General features: G+C 41.4%; 1 protein-coding gene across 1 annotated transcript in view; it reads right to left on the bottom strand.

Annotated features, from left to right (window-relative positions):
- The window catches only part of LOC124024150 (C-myc promoter-binding protein-like), a gene marked incomplete at its 3' end in the record, with an annotated part of 100,696 nt that overhangs the window by 75,511 nt on the left and 10,542 nt on the right, over positions 1-14,643 (bottom strand). Inside the window, 1 exon segment of the mRNA XM_046338147.1 lies at positions 10,075-10,244. Coding sequence (XP_046194103.1) covers positions 10,075-10,244 — 170 coding nt within the window.

Below are 14,643 nucleotides of genomic sequence, written 5' to 3'. Positions count from 1 at the left end.
GGAGTGGAACGAGGAGCTGGAGCGTGGAGTGGAGTGAGGAGCAGAGGGAGGAGTGGAGCGAGGAGGGAGCGAGGAATGGAGTGAGGAGCGGAGCGAGGAGTGGAGCGAGGAGTGGAGGGAGGAGACGAGGGAGGAGTGGAGGGAGGAGGGAGGGAGGAGTGGAGGGAGGAGTGGAGGGAGGAGGGAGGGAGGAGAGGGTGAGGAGGGAGTGAGGAGCAGAGCGAGGAGTGGAACGAGGAGTGGAGCGAGGAGCGGAGTGAGAAGTGTAGTGAGGAGCGGAGGGAGGAGTGGAGATGAGGAGCAGAGGGAGGAGTGGAGCAAGGAGCGGAGGGAGGAGTGGAGCGAGGTGGAGTGGAGCGAGGAGCGGAGGGAGGAGTGGAGGGTGTCCAATTTGACTGGAGTGCACACTTCATGAGCTCAGGGCGTGCCCGGGCCAGAATGCATTTGTATAGACTACTTGTGTGCTGCTACAGCCCCTTGCTTTAGCTATTGTCATGGAGTTCACTACATATTTTCATAAAGAAACTGATAAAACACCCAGGTGTTAAATCAAGGTGACTTAAAGATGATAGTCTCCCCTGCTGGCCTGCTCTCCAGGCACCATCACATGAGCCTGACGCCACAGACTCTGGCCAAACTCATGTTTCTGAACGTGAATTCAAAGGAACTGTACACTGAGCCTAATAAGGCATTGTTAATGAAATGTCTATTTCATTCTCGTACGTCAAATCAAATCACATTTTATTGGCCACATACACATGTTCAGCAGATGTTATTGGTTAGTAGATGTTATTGCGGGTGTAGTGAAATGCTTGTGTTTCTAGTTCCCACAGTGCAGCAAAGTCATAGCCTATATGCGAAATTTATAATGATTTAATGAAATGTTGTTTAAATGCTGAGCGCTATAATGTTCATGCCAGCCTAATGCTTCACAAAGTATTAAATGCTGAGGGCTATAATGTTCATGCCAGCCTAATGCAAAGTAGCGCTAAAGCAAAAAGTATTAAATGCTGAGCGCTATAATGTTCATGCCAGCCTAATGCTTCACAAAAGTATTAAATGCTGTTCATGCCAGCCTAATGCTTCACAAAGTATTAAATGCTGAAGTATTAAATCTGAGCCTATAATGTTCATTCAATGCCAGCCTAATGCTTCAAAGTATTAAATGCTGAGCGCTATAATATTCATGCCAGCCTAATGCTTCACAAAGTATTTCTTTGTAGGCTATAGCCTTGAAATAATATAAATAATAGAGCCTAAATAATTTAAATTTCATTCCTTCTTACCCTCCCTGTCTGGCTCCTGACCTATTCAGAGTGTTTAAATACTGTTTAATATGACATGTAGTCTATTCAGAGTGTTTATATGTGACATGTAGTCTATTCAGAGTGTTTAATATGACATGTAGTCTATTCAGAGTGTTTACATGTATCTATTCAGAGTGTTTAATATGACATGTAGTCTATTCAGAGTGTTTAATATGACATGTAGTCTATTCAGAGTGTTTAATATGACATGTAGTCTATTCAGAGTGTTTAATATGACATGTAGTTTAATATGACATGTAGTCTATTTTAATATGAGTGTTTAATATGAATATGACATGTAGTCTATTCAGAGTGTTTAATATGACATGTAGTCTATTCAGAGTGTTTAATATGACATGTAGTCTATTCAGAGTGTTTTAATATGACATGTAGTCTATTCAGAGTGTTTAATATGACATGTAGTCTATTCAGAGTGTTTAATATGACATGTAGTCTATTCAGAGTGTTTAATATGACATGTAGTCTATTCAGAGTGTTTAATATGACATGTAGTCTATTCAGAGTGTTTATATACTGTTTAATATGACATGTAGTCTATTCAGAGTGTTAATACTGTTTAATATGACATGTAGTCTATTCAGAGTGTTTAATATGACATGTAGTCTATTCAGAGTGTTTAATGTTGTAAAGTATGACATGTAGTCTATTCAGAGTGTTTAATATGACATGTAGTCTATTCAGAGTGTGTTTAATATGACATGTAGTCTATTCAGAGTGTTTAATATGACATGTAGTCTATTCAGAGTGTTTAATATGACATGTCTATTCAGAGTGTTTATATATGACATATTCAGTGTGTTATATACTGTTTAATATGACATGTAGTCTATTCAGAGTGTTTATTAATATGACATGTAGTCTATTCAGAGTGTTTAATATGACATGTAGTCTATTCAGAGTGTTTAATATGACATGTTTAATGTGTAGTCTATTCATGTTTAATATGACATGTAGTCTATTCAGAGTGTTTAATATGACATGTAGTCTATTCAGAGTGTTAATATGACATGTAGTCTATTCAGAGTGTTTATATACTGTTTAATATGACATGTAGTCTATTCAGAGTGTTTATATACTGTTTAATATGACATGTAGTCTATTCAGAGTGTTTATATATGTTTAATAGAGTGTTTACATGTAGTCTATTCAGAGTGTTTATATACTGTTTAATATGACATGTAGTCTATTCAGAGTGTTTAATATGACATGTAGTCTATTCAGAGTGTTTAATATGACATGTAGTCTATTCAGAGTGTTTATATACTGTTTAATATGACATGTAGTCTATTCAGAGTGTTAATATGACATGTAGTCTATTCAGAGTGTTTATATACTGTTTAATATGACATGTAGTCTATTCAGAGTGTTTATATGACATGTTCTATTCATGTTATGACATGTAGTCTATTCAGAGTGTTTAATATGACTGTAGTCTATTCAGAGTGTTTAATATGACATGTAGTCTATTCAGAGTGTTTATATACTGTTTAATATGACATGAGTCTATTCAGAGTGTTTATATGACATGTAGTCTATTCAGAGTGTTTAATATGACATGTAGTCTATTCAGAGTGTTTAATATGACATGTAGTCTATTCAGAGTGTTTAATATGTTTAATATGACATGTAGTCTATTCAGAGTGTTAATATGACATGTAGTCTATTCAGAGTGTTTATATGACATGTAGTCTATTCAGAGTGTTTATGACATAGTCTATTCAGAGTGTTTAATATGACATGTAGTCTATTCAGAGTGTTTATATGACATGTAGTCTATTCAGAGTGTTTAATATGACATGTAGTCTATTCAGAGTGTTTATATACTGTTTAATATGACATGTAGTCTATTCAGAGTGTTTATATACTGTTTAATATGACATGTAGTCTATTCAGAGTGTTTAATATGACATGTAGTCTATTCAGAGTGTTTAATATGACATGTAGTCTATTCAGAGTGTTTATATACTGTTTAATATGACATGTAGTCTATTCAATATGACATGTAGTCTATTCAATGTTTGAATATGACATGTAGTCTATTCAGAGTGTTAATATGACATGTAGTCTATTCAGAGTGTTTATATACTGTTTAATATGACATGTAGTCTATTCAGAGTGTTTAATGTGACATGTAGTCTATTCAGAGTGTTTAATATGACATGTAGTCTATTCAGAGTGTTTAATGTGACATGTAGTCTATTCAGAGTGTTTAATATGACATGTAGTCTATTCAGAGTGTTTAATATGACATGTAGTCTATTCAGAGTGTTTATATACTGTTTAATATGACATGTAGTCTATTCAGAGTGTTTAATATGACATGTAGTCTATTCAGAGTGGTGGGTGTGGCAAGGGAGCCCTTAATATGACATGTAGTCTATTCAGAGTGTTTAATATGACATGTAGTCTATTCAGAGTGTTTAATATGACATGTAGTCTATTCAGAGTGTTTATATACTGTTTAATATGACATGTAGTCTATTCAGAGTGTTTATATACTGTTTAATATGACATGTAGTCTATTCAGAGTGTTTAATACATGTAACTATTCAGAGTGTTTAATATGACATGTAGTCTATTCAGAGTGTTTATATACTGTTTAATATGACATGTAGTCTATTCAGAGTGTTTATATACTGTTTAATATGACAGTCTATTCAGAGTGTTTAATATGACATGTAGTCTATTCAGAGTGTTTATATACTGTTTAATATGACATGTAGTCTATTCAGAGTGTTTAATATGACATGTAGTCTATTCAGAGTGTTTATATACTGTTTAATATGACATGTAGTCTATTCAGAGTGTTTATATACTGTTTAATATGACATGTAGTCTATTCAGAGTGTTTATATACTGTTTAATATGACATGTAGTCTATTCAGTGTTTAATATGACATGTAGTCTATTCAGTGTTTAATATGACATGTAGTCTATTTGAAATTATGAGCGCTTCTTACATTCATCATTTCACCAAATCATATGGTCTGGTTTTTAGCAGAGCGGTTGGAAAGGACATGGAGCGACGCCCCGTGAGCGATGAGACGGACCTCCGACCGCTCACACTCTGACTGGAGAACATACATGAACCACACAGAGTTAGTCTTGTAATACTTGTATCTAGTGCACCATAATCAACCATTAATCACCGTGCTTCCCAGTGAAACTTAAATAAGAATCAGGGTTTTCCCTGGATAAAAAAGGGACTTAGGTGGTGGGTGTGGCCGGGAGCTTGGCAAGGAGCCCTTTTTGGACTTAAGAGGCCCGCCCAATCATTTTCTATGCAGATAAATCCCTGAGCATTTAAAAAGCAATACATATATCTGACCTTGTACCAGCTAGGTTACACTCTCTCTCTGTCTTTACTCTCTCTGTCGATATCTGACCTTGTACCAGCTAGGTTACCCTCTCTCTCTGTCTTTTCTCTCTGTCTACATCTGACCTTGTACCAGCTAGGTTACTCTCTCTCTCTGTCTTTACCTTCTCTCTCTACACATTCTAAATCTAGCCTAAATCCTAGAGACAAACACAGAGCAATTTGATTCTTGGAAACCCAGTATTATGCTCTTAGAGACAGATCACATAACATCATAATATACAGTCTGTGGATCACAGCCAAAAGGCTTTTCTGATCTCCTACAGTCTTTAGGTCGTATTCTAACTGTTTCCAGAAGAGGGTATAGTCAGGTAACAGAGGGTATAGTCTAGTATAGAACAGCCTTCAGTCAGAGGGTATAGTCTAGTATAGAACAGCCTTCTGTCAGAGGGTATAGTCTAGTATAGAACAGCCTTCTGTCAGAGGGTATAGTCTAGTATAGAACAGCCTTCAGTCAGAGGGTATAGTCTAGTATAGAACAGCCTTCAGTCAGAGGGTATAGTCTAGTATAGAACAGCCTTCAGTCAGAGGGTATAGTCTAGTATAGAACAGCCTTCTGTCAGAGGGTATAGTCTAGTATAGAACAGCCTTCAGTCAGAGGGTATAGTCTAGTATAGAACAGCCTTCAGTCAGAGGGTATAGTCTAGTATAGAACAGCCTTCAGTCAGAGGGTATAGTCTAGTATAGAACAGCCTTCTGTCAGAGGGTATAGTCAGGTACAGAACAGCCTTCAGTCAGAGGGTATAGTCTAGTATAGAACAGCCTTCAGTCAGAGGGTATAGTCTAGTATAGAACAGCCTTCAGTCAGAGGGTATAGTCTAGTATAGAACAGCCTTCTGTCAGAGGGTATAGTCTAGTATAGAACAGCCTTCAGTCAGAGGGTATAGTCTAGTATAGAACAGCCTTCTGTCAGAGGGTATAGTCTAGTATAGAACAGCCTTCAGTCAGGGGGTATAGTCTACAGAACAGCCTTCTGTCAGAGGGTATAGTCTAGTATAGAACAGCCTTCTGTCAGAGGGTATAGTCTAGTATAGAACAGCCTTCAGTCAGAGGGTATAGTCTAGTATAGAACAGCCTTCTGTCAGAGGGTATAGTCTAGTATAGAACAGCCTTCTGTCAGAGGGTATAGTCTAGTATAGAACAGCCTTCAGTCAGAGGGTATAGTCTAGTATAGAACAGCCTTCAGTCAGAGGGTATAGTCTAGTATAGAACAGCCTTCAGTCAGAGGGTATAGTCTAGTATAGAACAGCCTTCTGTCAGAGGGTATAGTCTAGTATCTAGAACAGCCTTCAGTCAGAGGGTATAGTCTAGTATAGAACAGCCTTCAGTCAGAGGGTATAGTCTAGTATAGAACAGCCTTCTGTCAGAGGGTATAGTCTAGTATAGAACAGCCTTCAGTCAGAGGGTATAGTCTAGTATAGAACAGCCTTCTGTCAGAGGGTATAGTCTAGTATAGAACAGCCTTCTGTCAGAGGGTATAGTCTAGTATAGAACAGCCTTCTGTCAGAGGGTATAGTCTAGTATAGAACAGCCTTCTGTCAGAGGGTATAGTCTAGTACAGAACAGCCTTCTGTCAGAGGGTATAGTCTAGTATAGAACAGCCTTCTGTCAGAGGGTATAGTCTAGTATAGAACAGCCTTCTGTCAGAGGGTATAGTCTAGTATAGAACAGCCTTCAGTCAGGGGGTATAGTCTAGTATAGAACAGCCTTCAGTCAGAGGGTATAGTCTAGTATAGAACAGCCTTCAGTCAGAGGGTATAGTCTAGTATAGAACAGCCTTCTGTCAGAGGGTATAGTCTAGTATAGAACAGCCTTCAGTCAGGGGTATAGTCTAGTATAGAACAGCCTTCAGTCAGGGGGTATAGTCTAGTATAGAACAGCCTTCAGTCAGGGGGTATAGTCTAGTATAGAACAGCCTTCAGTCAGGGGGTATAGTCTAGTATAGAACAGCCTTCAGTCAGGGGGTATAGTCTAGTATAGAACAGCCTTCAGTCAGAGGGTATAGTCTAGTATAGAACAGCCTTCAGTCAGGGGGTATAGTCTAGTATAGAACAGCCTTCAGTCAGGGGGTGTGTTCTGCCTGTGTGTACAGTAAAGTGTTCATACCTTGTTGTAGTAAATGTCTGGGTCAGTGGCTGACAAGCTCAGTTTAAAGGGAAGCCTGGTCTGTGTGCAGAATGAGAGGCAGTACACCAGGACCTCCTGACTGTCTCTACGACCTTGGCCAGGAAAACACAGCTCACCTACCACAGTCACAGTTGGGTCACCCACGAGACAGACAGAACCAAATAGAGTGGTTGCACGCCAGCCGTCGTTTTGACCACCTGGTCGCTTCGTGTTTAGTTTTAAGCCCGGCAGCTATCCTGGGTTCAGGTCCTGTTAGTTTTAAACCCGGTGCTACCGTAGCTATCCTGGGTTCAGGTCCTGTTAGTTTTAAACCTGGTGCTACCGTGGCTATCCTGGGTTCAGGTCCTGTTAGTTTTAAACCTGGTGCTACCGTAGCTATCCTGGGTTCAGGTGCTCAATCAAGCTAATAGCTAGCTGTTACCTTGCTGTCTGTCACTGTGGTGTTTCCAGATAAGCTAGCTAGCTAATAGCTAGCTGTTACCTTGCTGCCTGTCACTGTGGTGTTTACAGATAAGCTAGCTAGCTACTAGCTAGCTGTTACCTTGCTGCCTGTCACTGTGGTGTTTCTCCTTGGTGGTTACTCTTTGAAGCCAAGATCCTTCCGGCAGCTGTGACTGCCTATCTATTTCTGGTTGTATCTGTTCCATTTCATTCTTGTGTGTGTGTGTGTGTGTGTGTGTGTGTGTGTGTGTGTGTGTGTGTGTGTGTGTGTGTGTGTGTGTGTGTGTGTGTGTGTGTGTGTGTGTGTGTGTGTGTGTGTGTGTGTGTGTGTGTGTGACCCACTTTCACTGCTGGCGTGTGCTGTGCGTCACCGTGGTTTCCTGGTGCCCCAGTATGGGTAATGTTTTGGCTGAGGTCCTCCTCAGCTGTTGTTGTGTGTGAATGTGTCAATGCCTGCCACAAGAGGTAGACATGCCACCAGAGGTACAACATAGAGCCATGACCACATGGAACTCTATTCCACAGTACAACATAGAGCCATGACTACATGGAACTCTATTCCACAGTACTACATAGAGCCATGACCACATGGAACTCTATTCCACAGTACAACATAGAGCCATGACTACATGGAACTCTATTCCACAGTACAACATAGAGCCATGACCACATGGAACTCTATTCCACAGTACAACATAGAGCCATGACTACATGGAACTCTATTCCACAGTACTACATAGAGCCATGACCACATGGAACTCTATTCCACAGTACTACATAGAGCCATGACTACATGGAACTCTATTCCACAGTACAACATAGAGCCATGACTACATGGAACTCTATTCCACAGTACTACATAGAGCCATGACCACATGGAACTCTATTCCACAGTACAACATAGAGCCATGACTACATGGAACTCTATTCCACAGTACAACATAGAGCCATGACCACATGGAACTCTATTCCACAGTACAACATAGAGCCATGACTACATGGAACTCTATTCCACAGTACAACATAGAGCCATGACTACATGGAACTCTATTCCACAGTACAACATAGAGCCATGACCACATGGAACTCTATTCCACAGTACAACATAGAGCCATGACTACATGGAACTCTATTCCACAGTACTACATAGAGCCATGACTACATGGAACTCTATTCCACAGTACTACATAGAGCCATGACCACATGGAACTCTATTCCACAGTACTACATAGAGCCATGACTACATGGAACTCTATTCCACAGTACTACATAGAGCCATGACTACATGGAACTCTATTCCACAGTACTACATAGAGCCATGACCACATGGAACTCTATTCCACAGTACAACATAGAGCCATGACTACATGGAACTCTATTCCACAGTACTACATAGAGCCATGACCACATGGAACTCTATTCCACAGTACTACATAGAGCCATGACCACATGGAACTCTATTCCACAGTACAACATAGAGCCATGACTACATGGAACTCTATTCCACAGTACTACATAGAGCCATGACCACATGGAACTCTATTCCACAGTACTACATAGAGCCATGACTACATGGAACTCTATTCCACAGTACTACATAGAGCCATGACTACATGGAACTCTATTCCACATCAGGTAACTGACACAAGCAGTAAAATCATTCAGAAAACAGATAAATATACACCTTATGGGACAGCGGGGACTGTGAAGAGACACACACAAACAGACACACACACAGACACACACACACACACACACACACACAAACAGACACACACACACACACACACACACACACACACACACACACACACACACACACACACACACACACACACACACACACACACACACACACACACACACACACACACACACACACATACTAGCACACGTACAGTGTAATATTATTGTATGGTGGTATTACACACACCACATCTTTTGTTTTATGTGTGATGTACAGAAAGTGCTTTAATGTATTTATACCCCAGGAAGAGTATCTGCTGCCTTGACAGGAACTAATGGGGATCCATAATAAACCCCAGGAAGAGTAGCTGCTGCCTTGACAGGAACTAATGGGGATCCATAATAAACCCCAGGAAGAGTAGCTGCTGCCTTGACAGGAACTAATGGGGATCCATAATAAACCCCAGGAAGAACAGGAACTAATGTCCATAATAAACCCCAGGAAGAGTGCTGTGCTTGACAGGAACTAATGGGGATCCATAATAAACCCCAGGAAGAGTATCTGCTGCCTTGACAGGAACTAATGGGGATCCATAATAAACCCCAGGGATCCACAGGAACTAATAATAATAAACCCCAGGAAGAGTATTGCTGACAGGAACTGGGGATCCAAATGCCCAGTAAGAGTATGCTGTTGTAATGGGGATCCATAATAAACCCCAGTGTGTGTGCCTTGTGGAACTGTGTGTGTGATCCATGTAAACCCCAGGAAGAGTGTGTGTGTTGACAGTGGGGGGATAACATTCCTTGGAGGTTAGCTGCATGTGTATGTAGGAGGTATAAGCGTTCTTGGGGATTAGGAGGTGTGTATGTGTGTCCACGTGTGTGAGAGTGTGTGGATGTGTGTTTGTTTGTTAAGATAACATTCCTTGGATCTAGTGCGTGAATGGAATGTGAACGGGTGTGCATGGTGGAATAACCATTCTCGAAAGGTTAGGTGTTTGTGTGTGTGTGTGTGTGTGTGTGTGTGTGTGTGTGTGTGTGTGTGTGTGTGTGTGTGTGTGTGTGTGTGTGTGTGTGTGTGTGTGTGTGTGTGTGTGTGTGTGTGTGTGTTACCTTCTCTCCAGAGGATCCGGTCAGTACGAAGGTGGAGAAGACAGGCAGGGGGTATTTGGTCTGGACCGGCCAGGCCTCGATGGTGGCCCCCATGGGCAGACAGAACAGAGGCACGGACTCAGGCAGGGGGAAGGACTCATAGTCCTCCTCAGGATACCTGCTAAACAGACCTGGAGGAGGGAGGGAGGGAGGGAGGGGAAAGGAGGGAGGGGGGGAGGGTGGGAGGGAGGGGTGGGTGGGGGGAGAGGGAGGGAGGGGGAGGGAGGGAGGGAGGGAGGGGTTAAAGGAGGGAGGGAGGGAGGGAGGGAGGAGGGAGGGAGGGAGGGAGGGAGGGAGGGAGGGAGGGAGGGAGGGAGGGAGGGAGGAGAGGGAGAGGGGAGAGAGGAATGAAAGAGATCACACCTCAATAAAATGGGGGTTAATGTAGAATGTTCCTATCATAAAGAACCACTAAACAGCTGGGGGTTAATGTAGAATGTTCCTATCATTATGAACCACTAAACAGATATGGGTTAATGTAGAATGTTCCTATCATAATGAACCACTAAACAGATATGGGTTAATGTAGAATGTTCCTATCATAATGAACCACTAAACAGCTGTGGGTTAATGTAGAATGTTCCTACCATAATGAACCACTAAACAGCTGTGGGTTAATGTAGAATGTTCCTATCATTATGAACCACTAAACAGCTATGGGTTAATGTAGAATGTTCCTATCATTATGAACCACTAAACAGCTATGGGTTAATGTAGAATGTTCCTACCATAATGAACCACTAAACAGCTGTGGGTTAATGTAGAATGTTCCTATCATTATGAACCACTAAACAGATATGGGTTAATGTAGAATGTTCCTATCATTATGAACCACTAAACAGCTGTGGGTTAATGTAGAATGTTCCTATCATAATGAACCACTAAACAGCTGTGGGTTAATGTAGAATGTTCCTATCATTATGAACCACTAAACAGCTATGGGTTAATGTAGAATGTTCCTATCATAATGAACCACTAAACAGCTATGGGTTAATGTAGAATGTTCCTATCATAATGAACCACTAAACAGATATGGGTTAATGTAGAATGTTCCTATCATTATGAACCACTAAACAGCTATGGGTTAATGTAGAATGTTCCTATCATAATGAACCACTAAACAGCTGTGGGTTAATGTAGAATGTTCCTATCATTATGAACCACTAAACAGCTGTGGGTTAATGTAGAATGTTCCTATCATTATGAACCACTAAACAGCTGTGGGTTAATGTAGAATGTTCCTACCATAATGAACCACTAAACAGCTGTGGGTTAATGTAGAATGTTCCTATCATTATGAACCACTAAACAGCTGTGGGTTAATGTAGAATGTTCCTACATAATGAACCACTAAACAGCTGTGGGTTAATGTAGAATGTTCCTATCATTATGAACCACTAAACAGCTGTGGGTTGATAGAGGACTCTCTCTCATTTAATGTATCATGACATGATCATAATCATCATTACATGCAACACTAGGCAGTTCCTGTGGCACTAAGCAGTCGCTGACAGATAATGAAGTCGCTGTTAATTAGGCCTAGTCATTGTCCATAGACACCAATTAGCTACACTTAGGCCTAGTCATTGTCCATAGATGCCAATTAGCTACACTTAGGCCTAGTCATTGTCCATAGACACCAATTAGCTACACTTAGGCCTAGTCATTGTCCATAGACGCCAATTAGCTACACTTAGGCCTAGTCATTGTCCATAGACGCCAATTAGCTACACTTCGGCCTAGTCATTGTCCATAGACGCCAATTAGCTACACTTAGGCCTAGTCATTGTCCATAGACGCCAATTAGCTACACTTAGGCCTAGTCATTGTCCATAGACACCAATTAGCTACACTTAGGCCTAGTCATTGTCCATAGACGCCAATTAGCTACACTTAGGCCTAGTCATTGTCCATAGACACCAATTAGCTACACTTAGGCCTAGTCATTGTCCATAGACGCCAATTAGCTACACTTAGGCCTTGTCATTGTCCATAGACGCTAATTAGCTACACTTAGGCCTTGTCGTTGTCCATAGACACCAATTAGCTACACTTAGGCCTAGTCATTGTCCATAGACACCAATTAGCTACACTTCGGCCTAGTCATTGTCCATAGACACCAATTAGCTACACTTAGGCCTTGTCATTGTCCATAGACGCTAATTAGCTACACTTAGGCCTTGTCGTTGTCCATAGACGCCAATTAGCTACACTTAGGCCTAACTCAGTAATTACACTATTATGTAGGCCAAACTCTAGGCAGTGTTTTGGACTGGTGAGCATCATGCTGTCCCAATGAAAGGGAGTCATTTTCTTACTTGGGTGAAACTAGCCCTTTAAGGCTCTAGGAGCGTGTATTGGCATCATTAACAGTATTTAACCCAGAACACTGTCTATCTCACAACACGCCACCACACGTCTTAACAAGGTCTTAACACGTCTTAACACGGTCTTAACAAGGTCTTAACACGTCTTAACACGCCACCACACGTCTTAACAAGGTCTTAACACGTCTTAACACGTCTTAATAAGCTCTTAACAAGGTCTTAACAAGGTCTTAACACGTCTTAACAAGGTCTGCCTGGCCCATATCCTCTGGGATATATCGCTCTCTCTTACTGGCTCATATCCTCTGGGGACTCTCTCTCTCTCTCACACACACACACCCTGCCTGGCCCATATCCTCTGGGATATATCGCACTCTCTTACTGGCTCATCAGTCAACCAGGGTGAATCTCTGATACACCAGCCAATCAGGGAGAATATCTGATACATCAGCCAACCATGGAGAATCTCTGATACATCAGCCAACCAGGGAGAATCTGATACATCAGCCAACCATGGAGAATCTCTGATACATCAGCCAACCAGGGAGAATCTGATACATCAGCCAACCAGGGAGAATATGATACATCAGCCAACCAGTAAGAATCTCTGATACATCAGCCAACCAGTAAGAATCTCTGATACAAACAAAAGCCAACCAGTGAGAATCTGATACATCAGCCAACCAGTAAGAATCTCTGATACATCAGCCAACCAGTAAGAATCTCTGATACATCAGCCAACCAGTAAGAATCTCTGATACATCAGCCAACCAGGGAGAATCTGATACATCAGCCAACCAGGGAGAATCTGATACATCAGCCAACCAGTAAGAATCTCTGATACATCAGCCAACCAGTAAGAATATCTGATACATCAGCCAACCAGTAAGAATCTCTGATACATCAGCCAACCAGTAAGAATCTCTGATACATCAGCCAACCAGGGAGAATCTGATACATCAGCCAACCAGTAAGAATCTCTGATACATCAGCCAACCAGTAAGAATATCTGATACATCAGCCAACCAGTAAGAATCTCTGATACATCAGCCAACCAGTAAGAATCTCTGATACATCAGCCAACCAGTAAGAATCTCTGATACATCAGCCAACCAGGGAGAATCTGATACATCAGCCAGCCATGGAGAATCTCTGATACATCAGCCAACCAGGGAGAATCTGATACATCAGCCAACCAGGGAGAATCTGATACATCAGCCAACCAGTAAGAATCTCTGATACATCAGCCAACCAGTAAGAATCTCTGATACAAAAGCCAACCAGTGAGAATCTGATACATCAGCCAACCAGTGAGAATCTGATACATCAGCCAACCAGGGAGAATCTGATACATCAGCCAACCAGTAAGAATCTCTGATACATCAGCCAACCAGTAAGAATATCTGATACATCAGCCAACCAGTAAGAATCTCTGATACATCAGCCAACCAGTAAGAATCTCTGATACATCAGCCAACCAGTAAGAATCTGATACACCAGCCAACCAGGGAGAATCTCTGATATACCAGCCAACCAGGGACAATCTCTGATATACCAGCCAACCAGGGAGAATCTCTGATACATCAGCCAACCAGGGAGAATCTCTGATATACCAGCCAACCAGGGAGAATCCCTCCTACCCTGCTGTAAACATCCATGACTCATCACTAGAGCATTTGCATTGAACAACCAAGTAACTGTGGGGTAAAAAGCTACAACCGTTTATCGTCACAATGAACAGTGTAGAGGAAAAAAGTGTCCACATTTACTCCAAACCCTGTTATAAACATGAATGACTCACCAGCCAACCAGAGACTCCAAACCCTGTTATAAACATGAATGACTCACCAGCCAACCAGAGACTCCAAACCCTGTTATAAACATGAATGACTCACCAGCCAACCAGAGAGAATCCAAACCCTGTTATAAACATGAATGACTCACCAGCCAACCAGAGAGAATCCAAACCCTGTTATAAACATGAATGACTCACCAGCCAACCAGAGAGACTCCAAATAAACATGAATGACTCAACCCTGTTATAAACATGAATGACTCACCAGCCAACCAGAGAGAATCCAAACCCTGTTATAAACATGAATGACTCACCAGCCAACCAGAGAGAATCCAAACCCTGTTATAAACATGAATGACTCACCAGCCAACCAGAGAGACTCCAAACCCTGTTATAAACATGAATGAC

Source organism: Oncorhynchus gorbuscha, unplaced genomic scaffold, assembly GCF_021184085.1.
Source record: "Oncorhynchus gorbuscha isolate QuinsamMale2020 ecotype Even-year unplaced genomic scaffold, OgorEven_v1.0 Un_scaffold_1747, whole genome shotgun sequence".
NCBI classification, from domain to species: domain Eukaryota; kingdom Metazoa; phylum Chordata; class Actinopteri; order Salmoniformes; family Salmonidae; genus Oncorhynchus; species Oncorhynchus gorbuscha.
Note: the sequence above shows the minus strand (reverse complement) of the source record. Positions and strands in the feature narration are given on the sequence as shown.